The 18423-nt window shown below is 45.4% G+C and overlaps 1 protein-coding gene across 2 annotated transcripts in view; it reads left to right on the forward strand.

Annotated features, from left to right (window-relative positions):
* ASH1L (ASH1 like histone lysine methyltransferase) overlaps positions 1 to 18423 on the forward strand; it is a 2936548-nt gene that overhangs the window by 2835956 nt on the left and 82169 nt on the right. Inside the window, exon 27 of one of the 2 annotated variants that reach the window (XM_069650029.1) lies at positions 17599 to 17900. The exons of the other annotated variant lie outside the window; for it this stretch is intronic. Coding sequence (XP_069506130.1) covers positions 17599 to 17900 — 302 coding nt within the window. The remainder of the gene's footprint in view (positions 1 to 17598; positions 17901 to 18423) is intronic. 2 annotated transcript variants of the gene reach the window in all.

The following is an 18423-nucleotide window of genomic DNA, read 5'->3' on the forward strand; positions in this document are numbered from 1 at the left end:
AACACCATACCTCTCATAAACCACTCACCAGAACGAACAAATCAACATAGACTGACAACAAAACGCAACCATGCAGAAGAAGAACGGTCAAAGCTGAGGGGGGGGAACAACATCATGATCAACCCCCTAACACCATACATCACCAAAACAAGAGGACCCACCCTCCAGCAGCCACAAAATCTAAAAGAAGAACCTGATGAATACAAAAGCCTAAGACGTAACCTAGAAGAGCTATTCGATGATGACACATACACAACTGTGCAAACACTGAAAAGAGCAGGGTAACTCTAGCCTCTGGACCAGAGTATTATAATAACATCAAGAAACAGAAAAGATATGTCCAGAGCAAAGTATATTTAGAAAACATGTATCCAAATTTATTAAAGAAGATACAAAAATTGAAAACTGGTGAATAAATCACACAAAATTATTGTACACTAATCATTTTAACATAACAAAACAGCAGCAACAATATGCCGAAAATCGGCTAAAACTTCATCACTCATAATCAACATACCCAGTTCATTCATACGCACACAACTCATCATACCATGGCACTCATCCAAAGAACTAAAAAACACCAAAAAACATGCTAAAAACCAATGGGGAAGAGGAATTCATAACTAATCCCCATAATAACACACATTATTGCGGTGTTTTACAAACAATAGAAATAATTCACAACCAATCTATTGTCAGGGTGGATAGAAAAAACAGATGCAAAGATCACATCCCTGTAAAATTTTTTCTCTACACAACTGTACCAACACCACAACCGGAGATCTACACAGAAGAAAGCCAAAACACCAGTCAAAAGACAACACTGATAATAAAGCACAAACCAAATTATACCATAAAAATCCACTGCAACCTAATCAACAACGCAAGATCAATGTGAAAACACTCAACAGAGATCTTCGACCAGCTGTGCGACAACGGTATCAACATCCTATTCATCAAAGAAGCATGGCTCGACGACAACTCTATAACCACACTCCAAAGCTGCCTCCCAACCAACTTCAAATGCCTACAGTTAAACAGGAAAGGAGGAGGCCTTATAATAGCATTCAAAGAACACCTGCAAATAAAAACAGACAAACCTCTAAACATCATGAACTGTGAATCTATGGTCATACACCTAATTGTGAATCCAAAAACAAACCTCAAATTCATAGCGGTTTACAGACCCCCGACATACGATGCAACCTTCATGGACAACTTCATTGAAGCCATCACCAACATAGTCATTCAACATGAGCATCTGATAATCCTGGGGCACTTCAACATATGGTTCAAAGAAAAACATGCCAACTCACAAAGCTCACTAATCGGGCAACTAACAACCATGAAACTACAACAACTAGTCAAAGGAACAACACACTCGGCAGGGCACACACATGACTCAATCTTTGCCAAGATAAAAGTTATCACCACTGCACCGCCGATACAGATACTTTGGATCAACCATCTGATCATTCCATTTGTGATCATGCTACCAGCTAAAGCTACCAACCAGCCCCTTAAATTCCCAACCACCACAAAAGAAACTGGAAAGCCGTCAAAGCAAGCAACCTAATAGAACTGGAGCTGACAAAACCATCCACGACCGAACTAGAGAAGGCAGACCTAGACGAAAAAACACACCTAATACATAAATGGATTGCAGACTCAATCGAAAACATCTCCCCGGAAAAACTGTTTACCCCCTCAACAAAAAGAGCAATGGCAACATGTTTCACCCCAATACTAAGCACCATGAAAAAGAACAAGAAGAAGCTGGAACTAGAATGGAGAAAAGAATATGACCAAGGTAAGAACATTCTGTTCCAAAGAAAAATCTGATCGTACAAGGATGTCCAAGAGGCAAAGAAAAGGCATTATGACGATAGAATCACCAAAGCGACCAACACACAAAAAGAAATGTTAAACATCATAAACGAAATGAGAAACCCCCCAGGTTGCGACAACACTCCGATACCTTCACAGTAACTATGCAACAACCTAGCAGACCATTTAAAAAATAAAATCAACATCATCTGACAAATCATACTAAAAAGACCAACCAGTCCTAACACGCAACCAACCGGATCCAATGAGGAGACGGATCACAAACTCTCAAAACCTCCCGCAAATATCGGTGGAGACTTTCGTCAAGCTGGTAAAACATAGCAAGAAAGCAGGCTCACCGTGACCCATGTCCCCCAGACATCTACAAATCAATCCTCACACAAGGAATACCAATATACGTAAAGCAATGTTGTTACCAAATAAGTTGAATAAAGCAGGGGCTAAACATTGGTAGTGGCAAACATTTGAATTGATTGGACAATTGGCTTCCTTTTCCAAGCCGAGGGAGGGAATTCCTTAAAAGACTTGATATAATTTTAAATTTCTTTCATAGGATTTCAATGCAGGAGCTGGTGTTTGCCTGCTGCTCTGCTACTGCCTTGGCTCCTGTCTGTTACCCCTGCAGAGAAGTCAATTTTGTCGGTTTCTAGCGTTAAACAGCCACTACAAGGGAAAGGAAAACCTCTAGTAAGTTCTCCACCTGTTAAAATAGTTTTTCCTTCCTGGTGCATTTAAGGACTATTTCTCTCCTTAAAAGCTGTAGCTGCAGGGTAGGGAGAAACTGTTCTTCTTCATGAGCAGTACTCCTGGGAGGGTTGGGACAAGTTAATTTTTCTCCTTGGAGGACCCACGCCTATTGACTTTCTGGATGTGCTAGTGTTTCCCTAGAATATATATTTTTTTTAATTCCTGAAAGAAATTCCAGTATCCGCTTCGGGATTTCGAAACCTAATGAATATTGGGAGATGCAGTCCCAGATACCCTTTTTCTTTGGGATCTGGTAATTTCCAACTAATTGATTTATCTGAGGAGGTTCGGGAATAGTTCATGACTGGCCTTGTCATTCCTACTCTCGGGCTTTTCCCCCAGCCTGTCCTCCATGATGGTAAAGACAGGAGCTTTACCTGTCCTCCATGATGGTGAAGACAGGAGCTTTACCTGCGGGAGCTCTTTATAGAGAGCAATAGAGAATGCTCCCAAAGAATAATACCTTACTGGGTTCTACCCATGATATTTTCTGATCTCAAAGGGGGAATTTGGGAAACTGAGGCTGATCCTAGAACCACAAGTCCTAACATTTATGAGAAAAGACTAGTCAAGATGGTGCCATTGGCTCAAGTGTTGAGCAGTCTGTGTAATGACGACTGGTTAGTGTCCTTAGACTTCCAGTAAGCATATTTCTACATGTCCATTGTACAGGCACACAGTAAGTTCCTGCATTTTTTGGTCGCAGGTCAGAACTGGCAGTCCAAAGTGTTGCCTTTTGGGATGGCATCATCTGCAAGGGTCTTCACCAAAGTAATGGCCGTCACATTTGCTGCTGAAGGCATGGAAGTGTTCTCATAACGTGACAAGTGGCTGTGAAATTGCCCATTCGGGAGGGGTTGCTGCCCATGCTTCAACACATCAGGGCACTGTTCCACCAATTTACTTGATGCATCAAATAAACAAATCTGACACCCACCACGTGGTGGCAGTTCATAGGGGAAAGTGTTGGACACAACATTGAGAGCTTTCCCACATCCCGAAAGTTTCAGGCCATCAAATCCACCGTGGGCTCATCCAAGACTGGGGCCATGACTACTGCTCAAATGTTTGAGGCTGCTGGGCCTGAGTGTTTGCATATACTTATCCCTCTGGTGAGGCTTCACATGAGGAAACTCCAGCGGGACTTATGGTCAGTTGGAACTAGTTGACTGGTCCCTGGAAAACAAACTACTGATGAGTGCCAGCTTTGTGCAGAACATTAGTTGGTGGTAGAGGGAGAAGAATGTCATGGTAGGCAGACAATTTGCACTCCCATTGTTTTGTCTCGCAATATCAGGGATGCTTTTGTGATGGGTTGGGGAGCTTATCTCAACGAACTGGAGGTGCTGGAAAGATGGTCGGAGAGATAAGAGGCTTCACATCAATTTCTTGGAGCTGAGTGATCTGCTTTGCCCTACAGGCTTTCCTGCTGCAGCTGCTAGTAAAGACGTTTTTGATCCTGACGCACAACAGCACTGCAATGCATTGAACAAGCAAGTGTGGCTGGGCAGGCTCCCTCAAGCTCTGCAGGGAGACCTGTGCTCCCTGGATGTGATCGGTAACTAGGAGTATCTCAGCCCAGCCTTTCTATCTGGACTGCGAAAGCAATGTGAAAAATGTCATTGTTGTGTGAATGGACTATAGGCCAGTCATTGGTGGATCATGTCATTCAGATTTGGGGCCTACGACTGATGGCTCTGGTTGTAACCATGCCAACAGAAAATGCTGAGTATTCTGCTCCAGAGAGGTGTACCTCGGAGAGGTACTTCTGATTGCATGTAGGTTTTCCAGGATGTACGCATTCCCTTCAAGTGCCTTGTTGCAAATTATTCTAAGGAGTTTCAGATACAATCATCTTGTAACGGTGTGGATGGTGATCTTGGTTGCCTTGAAGTGGTCGCAGAAGGTTTGGTACACAGACTGCGCAATCTGACCAATGGAGTATGCTGAAAAACTCCTGGCTTTTTGGGTCTGCTGGAGGTGTGCAACGTTTTCCTTCCAGACACAGGTAGCCTGCAGCTACATGCTTGTCTCCTAAATGTTCTAGGGCCATGATTTATCTGAGGATGTGTTGGACAATATGTTGGTAACAATAAGGCAGAGTACACAAACACTTTATTTGTGTTGATGGCTGCATTTCCCCGGGTCATGCAACCAGAAATTCTAAGACTCTGCTGCTAAGAATTAAATGCCTTGTCGCTGGTTATATGATATGATACGATATGTCATTTGAAATAAGGGTGTAGCAATCCACCATAAGATGATGTCTGGCAGCTATGTCCATTTTTATGAGGAAGCTTGAGCAGGTTTCTTTTTGTTTACCCAAAAACATATTTAAAGGGGTGGGGGCAATTATGACTCACAATCAGTAAATAATACAATCTGTAGGCGGCATCTTGTGTCCTCACAAAATTAATGAGCTGGGGTTTGACCCAAGCTTAGTTCGCCTGGGTGAGACTGTTGCCACATTACTGGATTTAGCAATGGGAGATGCCCAAAACCTCCAAAACTGATACATAAAGATGTAAATATTTGCTTCTGGAGGGCATCTTCATAAAGTCATTTTAACTCTTAGAAAAAGTCCATAAAGATTCCATTGTTTATAGGTAGATGCTCCTGAGTCCCAAAAATCATCAGAGGAAACATTTGAAGCTGTATTCTTTGTTTAGTCCCCCTGGGGCCAATGTTTGTAACCTGTCTACCTGAATGGGGCGCTCATTTCAAAAGTAAGCTCTAAAATCTAAAACCACATCTGTGCCTCATTGTGTCCTGGTCCCGTAAAATAGCTTGTTCCTGGTGACTTCAGATCTCTAGATCTGATCTTTGCCTCATGTTCATTCCATCACACTATTGCCTTTCGGGAAGTGTTGTCTATATGTAACAGTCCACAGAGCCGCTTCACGGAATAGATTACGTTACCTGTCCTGCACGTGGCATAGCTCTTGAGTTTAATTTTGTGTATAGGGCTTGAATGGATCTTTTTATCACCTGTAGTGATGGCTTTACAATGTTGGCATATGTGCCTTTTCGAAGGGATTGTGTCCTCCGACGTATTCCTCATCTTAGATATCTCCTTCCAGCTGTGCTGGCCTCGGAACATTTTTTCTCTAGAGGGCGCTGCGCGTCGACGTCCTCCGAGTCGATGTCCTTCGACAGCCGCCGTATCGACGTCGACGTCATCCTGCCTATAAAGGCCGCGCGCAGCGTCCGTTGCTCAGTTCCGTTTTTCCGCGCTTACTCAGTGCCTCGGAATACCGTTGCTCAGTTCTTAGTCAGATTAATCCTATTTACCTTGAGTTATTCGATCCGTACTCGATGGCTTCCTCGTCGGAACCGACAACTCCTCGATCCGGCTTCAAGAAATGTCGAGATTGTGGGAAAAAGATGTCGTTGACCGATCCTCACAGAATTTGTCTGTGGTGTTTGAGAGCTGAACACCATTGTTCGGAATGCGAGGACTGTATGTCCATGACAGCTAAGGCCCTGAAGGAGCGTAGGGGGAAGCTGGAGAAAGGTAAGACTTTTAAAGCTTCTTCTTCGTCGACGAAGTCGAGACATTCGTCTCCTCGTCACCATTCGCGCTCCAGGTCTCGGAGTGGGTCTCATCACTCCTCGAGATCGAAGCACTCGAAGAGGAGACGTCGAAGATCCCCTTCTCCGTCTTCCTCTTCCTCTGTTTCGCCAAAAAGAATCCCTTGCCCCACGAAACATAGTTCCCGGGCTGAATGGGAGGAATTCCGAAAGAATATGATGATCGTCTTCGAGAAAGCGGCCTCGACCCCCTTGAAGACTGCCGAGAGCGATGCTCTGCTCGAAAGACCCGAAGGTCAAAAACGCCGCGAGTCGCAGTACCCGGCAAAAGAAACCTCTCGAGCGCGTCTCGAACCCTCGAGCAGGACTATGACCTCCAAACCTTCCTCGAAGGTTCCGTCGATGCCTTCGACGAAGGTTCCTTCGACGTCGAGGTCGATGTCTTCGACGCCGTTGTTGAGGGGACCTTCGACACACGGGTCTGTCGACTCGACGCCAGCCTCGACACCGGCGTCGACGCCAAGAAAAGTCACGGTTACCACACATCCAGTGACTATCCCCAGGCCCTCGACGTCGATGGCTTCGATATTGTCGAGTAGAATTCCAATTCTGTCGAGGTCCTCGAGGCCTCCACCTCTGTTTTCGACGCCACGCTCGAAGCCTTCGACGTCGGCGTCGACAACATCGACATTTTCGAGGCCAATAATGACAAGTTCGGCACCCTCTGCCTTGGAAATGGGATTTACTCCCTTTATGAGTTCAGAACAATTGAGAACTATATCCTCAATTTTAGAAGAGGGTGATTTGTCTGAACAAGACACATTTAAGTTACAGGGACCTGTAACCCCAGTTAGAGAGGAATTTTCCTCTGAAGAGCGCAGATTAAAGGATCTTCATGATTCTTTACATGAGGCAAGTGGGTTAGACACTTCCCCTGAGGTGGAGTTTGCTAAGCCAGACCCGGGGGAGCATGCTGAAACCCCCTACAGAGCCTTAATGGCCAGGATTACAGAGTTCATGGGGTGGTCTGCACCTTCACAATCTTTCCAACAAGATGACCTCACGGATATTCTTGACAAAGGCCCACAAGAGGATCCTGTGGTGCCCTTTCATAAAGCTCTTCAGAGAAAGATCATGACAAACTGGGAAACCCCAGATGTAATACCAGCAGTAAATAAAAAACTGTCTACAAAGTACAGGGTATCTTCCACAGACCCAGAATTTTTGTCTAAACACCCATCCCCAGAAAGTCTGGTGGTACAAGCAGCATCCTCTACCGATGTCAAGACGGCTTATCCTACAGTCCCACAGGACAGGGACGATAAAAAATATGATGCTATGGCAAAGAAAGTCTTTTCAGCATGTAGCATGGCGTTAGTCTGTTAATGCTACTTGCACCCTTGCTAGGTTCAGCCATACACTTTGGGAGTGTGCTTCTACAGCGGCTGACTGCATCCCGGAGGGAGAAGAAAGGGATGCGTTCCTGAATATTATACAGGACGGTAAAGACGCGATGTGCGAATCCCTCCAGACGGGCATTGATTCGGCTGACAGTATCAGCAGAGCAATGGCGGCAAGTACATCAACCAGGAGATTCGCTTGGTTGAGAAAGTCGGGTTTTGCCCCAGATGTGCAAGCCAGGCTCTTGAACATGCCATTCGATGGCTCTTCTTTGTTCGGGAAAAAGGCGGATGACAGTTTAGAGAAACTGCAAACTTCAAAAGCAGCAGCAAAATCCCTAGGAGCTGCAATCCGTCAGACTCCTTTTCGTCCCACAGGAACCTCTGCGAGGGGCAAGTCCTTTCGCTTCTACTCCGCATTCAGAAGAGGTAGAGGACGACCGGCTCAAAGGGGTCAAAGAAGAACTACCCGAGGTGGACGGGGTAGATATTCAAAAGCCGCAGCAACAGCAGGTGCCTCTTTACCATCGGCATCTGCATCAGCCGCCCCAAAACCACTCTGAGGACTCCCCTCACAGGACACCTGTAGGAGGCAGGTTGACTCAACATCTGGCGGTATGGCAGGCTATCACGTCAGATGCTTGGGCATTGGAAACAGTTGCCCAAGGTTACTGCCTGCCTTTCCTACGTATACCTCAGTCATCCACCGGGGATCAGCTCTCAGAAAGCTCCAGATCCGCTCCTCTTGCAGGAAATTTTGGACCTGCTAGAGAAAGGTGCCATAGAACCGGTACCTGTAGCGGAGAGGAACAAGGGCTGGTACTCCCCTTACTTTCTCATTCCGAAGAAAGACGGAGGACTGAGACCCATCTTGGACTTGAGAGAATTGAACAAATTCCTCAGAAAAGACAAATTCAAGATGGTCACTCTTTCTCAGATCCTCCAGGCCCTTCAGTTCCAGGACTGGTTGGTATCTCTGGACCTTCAGGACGCTTATTTCCATGTGCCTATCCATCTCAAACACAGGAAATACCTGAGGTTCGCAATTGGCAACTCTCACTATCAACTTCGAGTGCTGCCATTTGGGCTGACCTCCGCCCCGAGGGTCTTCACCAAGTTAATGTCGGTAGTGGCTGCAAGTCTAAGGAGAGAAGGGATTCACGTCTACCCCTACCTGGACGATTGGCTGATCAGGGCTGTTTCTCCGGAACAAGCTCAGATCCAGCAAAATCACGTGTGCCACTTCCTTCACAGACTGAGCTTCTCTCTCAATTTAAAGAAGTCACAAATGATACCATCGCAGAGACTCCAGTTCATAGGAGCGATCCTGGATACTTCCCTGGGAAAAGCCTCGCCACCAGAGGTGAGGGCTCAAGATATTCTACAGATGGTTACCAAGTTCCAGCATGCCCAACGTCTCCCATCCTTCAACTTTTTGAGGTTGCTAGGCCTCATGGCATTCTGCATTTTCCTTGTGCCAGAGGCCCGCCTGAGAATGAGATCCCTCCAGTGGGCACTGAGGACTCAGTGGTCACAATTCTCAGGGAGAATGACAGATCTTCTTCAGGTTCCTGGCAGGGTGGCTCGAGACCTTCAGTGGTGGGCCTGTCGGGAGAACATTCTGAAAGGAGAACAGTTTTGGCAACCCTGGCCGGAGATAACAGTAGTCACGGATGCCTCACTCACGGGGTGGGGAGCCCACGCCAACGACTTGACCATCAGCGGTCGTTGGTCTCCATCGGAGTCCAGACTATACATCAACCTGTTAGAGCTGAGAGCCATCGGACTTGCGCTGAAGGCGTTCCTGCCAGCTGTACAAGGGAAGAACGTCCTGATAATGACGGACAACACGGTGGCCATGCATTACCTCAACAAAAGAGGAGGCGTAGGATCACTATCCCTGTGCAGAGAGGCGATGCAGCTCTGGTTTTGGGCAATCCAAGAAGGAATCTCTCTATCTGCAGTTCACCTAGCCGGAGAGAAGAACTTGACAGCGGACGCTCTGAGCAGGCAGTACACAGTCTCCCACGAGTGGGAGCTAGCTCAGGAAGTCCTTCAAGAGATCTTCGCCCTTTGGGGAACCCCTCGGGTAGATCTGTTCGCCACCAGCCTAAACAGGAAATGCGACCTGTACTGCTCAAGGGAATTTCCCCCGAGAGGAGCTCTGGGAGACGCGTTCATAGTGGACTGGGAGTTTCCGCTTCTGTACGCGTTCCCACCGGTCCCTGTCATTCCTCAAATGATCAGGAGGTTGAGAAGATTCCGGCGAACCATGATCCTAATTGCCCCGGATTGGGCCAGGAGAATGTGGTACCCGGACCTTCTAGACTTGTCCATCTGCCCTCCAATTCGACTTCCACTCAGAGAGAACCTACTCTCACAGAAGGGAGGTCAGGTTCTCCATCCAGACATCAAAACGTTCAACCTTCACGCTTGGCTTCTGAAAGGCTGAGGTACAAGGATTGGGACCTCCCTGATGATGTAATGGAGGTGTTGCTTTCGGCAAGGAGGCCAGCAACAAAGTCTTTATACCGCTGCCGTTGGAACAGATTTTGCAGCTGGTGTAGAGAACAGAATATCGACCCATTTTCATGTGGTACACCAATGGTTTTGTCCTTCCTACTATATTTGGCAAATTCGGGCCTTCTAATTGGCACCATTAAGGGCTATCTCGCAGCGCTATCCATCTTTAAGCGTACTGCGGAAGAACTATCCTATTTCAAATTACCCTTGGTAATACAGTTTCTAAAGGGGTTAACCAATGTTTATCCCCCAAGACCATTCCAAGTTCCCCTATGGGATTTAAACTTAGTACTAACTTTCCTGATGGGTACACCTTTCGAACCTCTCCATTCTTGTTCGTTAAGATTCCTTACCCTTAAAACTGTTTTATTAATAGTACTCACATCTGCTAGAAGGGTGAGCGAATTACAAGCTCTTTCTTGTAAACCCCCTCATACAATCTTTCACAAAGACAAAGTTGTCCTGCAAGTGAAGCCTAATTTCCTCCCAAAGGTGGTTTCTGAATTCCATATCACTCAGAAGATTACCCTACCATCTTTCTATCCTCCTCCTCACCCGGGGAAAGAGGAAGAGAGGTTACACAGGCTAGACCCTAGGAGGGCTTTAAGTTTTTACATTAGTAGACTAGCCAGGATAAGACAGGCAGACCAGCTGTTTGTAGGTTACACAGGTCACAAGCTGTGGTTACCAATAACTAAGCAGACCATTTCCAGATGGATCATTCTAGCCATTCTGGAATGTTATACACTGGCAGGGAAAGAGCCCCCTCAAAACCTTAGGGCTCATTCGACCAGAGGTATTGCAGCTTCATCGGCCCTCAAAAGAGGCGTGCCGGTTAAAGACATATGTGCGGCCGCTACATGGTCGTCTGTCCATACCTTTACACGTTTTTACAATCTGGATTCCTCCTCCAGTCAAGAGACTAGGTTTGGAAGGGCTGTACTGCATTCTATTCATCAATAGAAGACAGCGTGAAGTCAGTACTCCCTCCTCCGAATACAGAATACTGCTATGGGAGCCTATCTAAGATGAGGAATATGTCGGAGGACACAATCCCTTCGAAGAACAAGTTACTTCTTACCTTGTAACGTTCTTTCGACGGGATGTTCCTCCGACGTATTCCTCATCGACCCTCCCATCCATCCCCGCAGTTCTACTTCCCTTGTTGTTGCAGCTTACGCTCCTTCAGGGTGATTAGTTAGTCCAGAAAGTATTATTGTGGGCTACAAAACGGAACTGAGCAACGGACGCTGCGCGCGGCCTTTATAGGCAGGATGACGTCGACGTCGATACGGCGGCTGTCGAAGGACAGCGACTCGGAGGTCGTCGACGCGCAGCGCCCTCTAGAGAAAAAAATTTCCGAGGCCAGCAGAGCTGGAAGGAGATATCTAAGATGAGGAATACGTCGGAGGAACATCCCATCGAAAGAACGTTACAAGGTCAGAAGTAACTTGTTCTTTTGGCGGTTCTTAGAAATAGATGTAATTCTTTGGGAGTTTGATTGGCTTTTACCAAACCATCTTATAAATGGTGGGCGTCTCTTCAGCTTATTTTCAAGTGCGTTGTTTGTTGGCCCTTAATTACACATGGATATTCAGACACTAGCCTTTGGACCCTGAGCATTGGAGAATATGGCAGAATATACATCAACGATTTGGGGTGAAAGCTAAAGAGCGCAGACAGTATGCAGTGTCTATTCAGTAGATTATTCCTATGCGTCGTTTTGCGATAAATGACTCCGAAATGTACCATATTGATTTTTGAATTATGATATGATATGATATGATATGGTATTTGTAACTCGCCTATACACAAGTGTTTCAAGGCGCGACGAGGCAGGGAGGGGGGGACAAGGGGAGACAGACAACGATCCTACTAGGCCAGGTGTCATTCAGATCGCGCAAGTGCAGGGGTAGGGGAGTGGGAAAAAGTGCAGGGGGAAGGGGAGGGGGAAAAGTGCAGTACAAGGTAAGTGGCGTACGTAATAAATAAATAAATAGGACCAGCTGGTGGCAAGTGTGAGGTAAGTGCAGAACAAGTGCTGGGGGAGGGGGTGGCTGTAGGGATACAGAGACAGTCCCGCAGTGCAAAGGGGTTCCAGGGCATCAGTGCAAGTGGAGAGTGGCAGGGCCCAGGACCGAGGCCGTTTAGAGTGGTCCAGTTGCAGGATCAGTGCAGTTTCAGTGAAAATTAATTAGCAGTTCAGCAGGGGAGAGGGAGAGGGAAAGCAGAAGCAAAGAGGAAGGTTTTGAGGTGCTTCCGGAACCGGAGATGGTTCTCCTCAAGTTTCAGGGAGGCAGGAAGGCTGTTCCAGAGGGAGGCCCCTGCCGCGGAGAGAGATCTACCCCCAGCTCGTTGCTTCGAGAAGCGGCTAACCCTGAGGGAGTTGGAGGCGGATGAGCGAAGGGCTCGGGAAGGAAGATATTTGGGAAGAGAGAGTTGAAGGTATTTAGGACCCAGGCCCCAGAAGGCCTTGTGGACAATGCAGAGGGTTTTGAACTTTATCCTCGCAGCCACTGGGAGCCAGTGTAGAGATTTCAGTCCTGGAGAGATACGGTCCCCGGGCTTGAGGCCAAGGACAAGTCTCGCAGTTCTGTTCTGGATGAGTTGCAGAGGGCGGAGAGTGGAGGCAGGCAGATTAAGATAGAGGCTGTTACAGTAGTCCAGCTTCGAGAGAACCAGGGCTCGGGAGACAGTGAGCTTCTGGGGGAAGGAGAGGAAGGGAAGAATACCTCTGAGGAGGTGCAGCTGGTAGTGTGACCTCTTGGCGACGTCAGAAGTATGAGGAGAGAAGGAGAGTGTGGAGTCGAAGATGACCCCAAGGTTTTTTGCCTTGCAGGTAGGAGCAGGGAGGGGGCCAATTACAAGTCTAAGATATTAATGGCCGGATCTCCTTTTGTGAGTGTAAATTCTATGCAATGTATGGGTCATGTTGAATTTTTCTACAAATAGTTTTAAAGAACTTTTCATCTCCTTGCCATACGCTAAACAATGGCACCAATAAATGTCCATCAGAATACTAGCCTGGATTTATGCATGTCTGGTGTAACTATAAAATGTTCTTTTAGGAAGTACATAAATGTGTTGGCATGGGAAAGTGTTCTCTACTATGTAATTGGAGTCCTTCAACATAAGAAAATTGTTTCAGGACAGAATGCAGGAGTTGGCTAATGGAAGTCATATCTCCTCTGACTTGTTCAGATTTTAAGAGTAACCATTCAACAGCCTTCAAACCTCTGTGATCAAGGATAGATGTATAGAGACTTTTTAACATAGGTAGAATAAATGTCAGCTGCTGTCAAAATTGCCAATATTATAATGACGGTTAATCTGGTCAGTCGATGCTGGTAAGTAGGCTGGCATGTTTTTTGTAATAGTCTGAGAGTCATTCAGTTGTCCAAGGCCTTCATTCTCCTAAACGTCTGTGTCCATGATGGCCTTAGCAACACCTTTCTTGGTGGATTTTAAATTAAGGGATTGGTTTTGTGATCAAAGGTTAATAGTGTTTCACTGATTGTTGGGAACGTGCACATTTTTGGAATGACAATGTATGGCGTTATCCATTAAACGTTTTATTCACAAAAAGGTTAAAAAGTGTAATTTCTTGAGCCACCTCTCTAAAATTTAAAAGTGGATCATGAGATTCTGTGATCACAGGTTTGTCCCCAAAAACAGTTTTAACTTGATTTGTGTAACGCATGTATTAAAATCTACCTACCAGTTGAATGTGTGCGTCATGTGGGGACAAATTGTAGCCTGAACAGTGATTGTCTCTGAAATGCAGTGAGTGTATGAGGAGAGATGGTAATCGCTAAGGTTCCTTGCTTTGTGTTCTTTTCCTTAGCTCTGAGTAGTCTGGGTTTGTATTGCCTTACCTAACCCCTCCTTGTTTTCTTTCTAGGGTGGGTGGCCCTGTCCTAAAAAGAGGAGTTTTTACCTGCATTCAGTGTATGTATTTAGATGCGTGGAATATCTTTAGAGGGTTGGGGATGGGTGTTTGCAGTCAATCTTGTTAACTCTGTAGCAATATTGTTTCTAGGTTCCGGATGAGAGGTTAACACCTCACAGGAAAATGTTTGTCCTAATTATTAGGGATTACTCTAGTTCTGTAATTATGCAAGCAGTCTTTTTGATAATAGATATTGTCTCACCGGTATTCTGAAATGTTCATCTGATCAAAAGAGTGTTATGGTATTCTTTTAACAATTTAATCCGTTCTTCAGTAGAGCAAAAACCTTAGAGTTCCATCTTAGAGTTTTATCTGTAGTAATTTTAGGTCCACCTGTAAACAACTTTGTGTTTTAGACAATTCCTCGATCTACCGTTTCTAACCTTATTTGAAACTCTGTGTGTAGTTAAACCCTGTTTAGATTTGGTGTCTCTCCAGAAGAGGCTATGCAACTACTACCCCCGTCATGAAGGGGGCAGGGGTCCCAATCCAGGAGATCTGCAGAATGGCCACTTGATTGTGTTTGCATACATTTGCTTAACATTACTGCCTATATGTGGATGCAAAGGTGGATATCTTGTTCGGCAGGGCTGCACTTCAGCACATCATCGGGTGAGATCTCTGTCCCTCCAGGTATCGCTGATGCTACCTATGTCCTTATTGGTTTATTGGTGTTGCTGGGGTTCTCTTTCAAACATAGGCAGTCTGCAGAATGCATAGTATTCATTAGAAGAGCAAGTTACCTACTTTACAGGTACATTTTGTTCTGGCTGATTCAATGTTTCATTCCTTATCTCTGCACACTCCTCCCCTCGGTTTGAATGTTCCCAGTCCAGTTCTGCCGGGATGTATTTGGAGAAGTTTTGGGCTCGGGTGGATGGTGCCCTTACACCCTGGGCACAGTCACTTCCGGTGGTGGCGTACACTGGTGGGTATGGGTACCAGCACTTGACAGCCAGGCATGATTTTAACAATTCCAATGTCTCTGCCTACAGGCTGGACATTTTAAAGATAAGGGATCTGCATAGGAGACCTTGTGTTCATCAGAACCAATGTTATCCGGAAGGTTCGGAACTTGACATTTATTTATATCAAGAATACCAGACACATCATGACGAAGTCTGTGTGAAGTTGCGCAATGACAGCTAGAGGCTGTGAAAAAGTCCAGAACAGTATGCTCTTGGATGGGACTTCAAAAGGCGAGGAATATCGTATCCATCAGAATGAGCATTACCAAAGTTTAAGTGACTTGTTCATTGGAAGAAAATTGAGAAGGAAGGGTTCTGGATGTGCATGGTGTTGGTTTGGTATGTTGGTACTCGGTTGCACATACACGTGGATTCTCTTTTTGTTCCTGAGCAAAAATGTGGCCTGGTTCTTCATCCTGCCTATATGGACTTGCCACAATTCTGGTGGAAGCTGAACTATTGAGTAGCAGTGCAAACGTCACTAAGATGAGTAGTTCTAGCCTTTCTTCAATTGCAGGTACATCTGCTTTCCCAAGTAACAAGCTGGCCTTGGAAAAGTATACCCTGCCCAACCTTAATTAACATCAGGCAGACTTAGTTTCTACATTGGCAACATAAACTCCAATAACATTCTGTTTCTTGACTTTGGTGTATTATTGGATTATCGTCTGCCATGTTCAGTTAGCAACTGAAAGACTAGTCCTTAGTGGGCAACTAACCTCATTCGCTTTGAAGAACTTCACGTGTGTATAAGCGATGTACAAATAAATAATTACTAAAACCACAGCCAAATATTTGTCATCCTTTGAGCATGCTGCCTTTGGGAGATGCAGAGAGGGTAATGCCTGCTCTGTACTCTTTTCAGGGCGTTTAGTCTTTATGAATCAATGATTTCAGAATGTAGTCCTCAACACTGTATTGGGGATGCTTCTTTGCTTGGAAATCCACGACACATAACTTTTGGATAAAACCTATATTAGAAGTAAGTCGCTTGTACAACTGTAAATGTTTCCTTTTCTTATATATCATAATACATATTCGCTAAATATGCAGTATTAATTATGTTTCGAGATTGCTTGTTGATATGCAACCAGACTTTTCTGTATTCATTGTTGGTTTATTGTGGATTGGTGGCAAAATAATGTTCCTCCTGATAAGCAACTTGTGATTTCCTAAATGTATTAAAAATACACAGAACTCCGGGTCTTTCCCCCCTGTGCCCTAGGGATTGTGGTCAATGGGGTAATGGGGTACATGGTATGGGAGTGATGGGAGTGTCCTTCCGCTCAGATCTACTGGTCGGAGCTTTTGAGCTGGATAAAGGATCTAGTGGGTTTCTCCGTGGCCAAGAGTCCCTTCCGAGGAGGAATCGGGTAGCTTCCCGCAGGTAATTAAGGGGATGCTGAGAGCGGGGAGGCTCGCTTTGGCACAGAATTGGAAAGGTAAACTAATACCATCCAAATCCGAGTGGATGTCAAAATTGTGGCTGATATTTACCTATGAGAAATTATCAGCGTTGGCCCACGATGAGATGGAATCCTTCTTGCTGGACTGGACTCCGGTACTGTTACAGGAAGACTGTGAGGCACTGAGACTTTGATTGCTCTTCTGATGCATGGTTCTTCATCCTACCCCCCGTTGTCTCCCAAGTTATGCATACGGCCTCCACCCTCTTTCGTTGGCTAACTTTGAACCCACCAGGGTCAGCAAATGTTTGATTCACCATCTCATACCTTTGTTTTTTCCTCGGGTGTAAAGATCCCATTTTGAACTCGCTAACTCTTGTGCGGGGGGGTGGGGTATTCAGGATGTTTCTTTGGTTGATTAACCGCATTGATCATTGTTATCTGGTGAATTGTTTTTTTCAAAATGTTTAATAAAAACGTAATGGAAAAAAAATACACAGAACAAAAACGGTTCCATGTGATTTTATCCAATGATGAAACAAAGAATGAATTTTGAACGAAGAATAAACATCAAAAAAATTAAGATTTCTCCCCCCCCCTGCCCCCTGATGTTTTTTTGGGGGGGGGTCCCCCTCCCAAAACCCCCTTTTTTTGTTTGGACTTTTCCCCTACCCCTATTCCCAACCCCATATATATAGTTTTCTAAAATGTGTTATTTTATTTTTATAGATGTTTTGGGTTTGTTTAAAAATGCATTGTTTGTTTTCTATTCGATAACATCACTGCATACCAACAAAAAACATATGGTGTTGCTGCTGGTTTTTGAGGAAAGGGAGAAGACATGATATGGTGGGGGGAGGTGGTGTGAGCTGGGCTTAAGGGGCTGTTTAAATTGTTGCTAGTGTTAAATATGATTGTCACATATAAATGTTCTCAAGCATTGTGTCTTCCATACATTTGCATGTGATTATGTATCCCGGCTTCAGACAAGGTTCTCCTTCTAAGACCTCGTCTGATACCGGGCATCCAATCACCACAGCATGTGAACATATTGAAAATGCCAAAATGGTCGAAAAACACTTAAAGGTCAGTAGCTTTTTAAAAGTTAATTGTTACTTTGGTATAAGAGATTGTAGTATACCTTTCTGAATAAGCTCCTAAATCCTGAGACATGTCCTCTTGTTCAAGAAGCACTGACCGTTCTACCCCCATTTTACCCTTGTTAGGTCCTCCTGGAAATCAGAACGCTCAAAACTGCCACGCAAAGAGGTCAGCCAGGATGAAGACCCCCTGCCTCTCATGGAGGTGGTGTTGGCAAGTCAGGAAGCTGCTTCGAGTGAAATGCCCGTCCTAGATGAGTCTGAGCGAGACGTGAGCTCCCTGGAGATCTGTCACGCTGAAAAAAAAGTGGAGGAGACCAGCATTATTCCAAGACGATTGTGCACTCCAGAGGAGAGAAGGCAGATTCAACGGGAAAAACTGAACCAAATCCTACTGAATCTCCTAGAAAAAGTCCCAGGGAAAAACGGTGAGATCACAGGCCATTGAGGTCTTGGGGGGTGGGTGGGGAGGACCTCATCTGAGGGACCTCAACAACGCCTCCTCTGAGGGTCAGGCAGAAAATCGACTGACTGGTGGGAGATGGATGTCTCCTTAGAGATTCAAGACACCACTGAACTTCTAAAGAGGCCTTATCTTGTCTTTGGTGTCAACATTGCATTACATCTAGGGCTCCATCAACCATTCCATGTGGATTGTATAGAGCGACAGTAGTAGGTCATAGTGAGTTATGGTCTAGGGTATCCCCAAAGCATCTAATTTTTGTCGTATGACATTGTTCTCATGGGTCCATCTTAAGTTTAATTCTACGTATTGTTCACTTTCCCAAAAGAACCCTGAAAATGTCCATCTCAATTATGAGATGCACTCATGGTGCCTTGTACATGCCCACTGCACACCCTCTATATTGTGGTCTCCTTAGCACCTACCACCCTCTTTCCAACCCACCAGATATTAACATTTTCGTTGTTGCAGATATTCAATGCCTCAAC

This window comes from Ambystoma mexicanum, chromosome 1p (assembly GCF_040938575.1).
Source record: "Ambystoma mexicanum isolate Mex_15411 chromosome 1p, UKY_AmexF1_1, whole genome shotgun sequence".
NCBI classification, from domain to species: Eukaryota; Metazoa; Chordata; class Amphibia; order Caudata; family Ambystomatidae; genus Ambystoma; species Ambystoma mexicanum.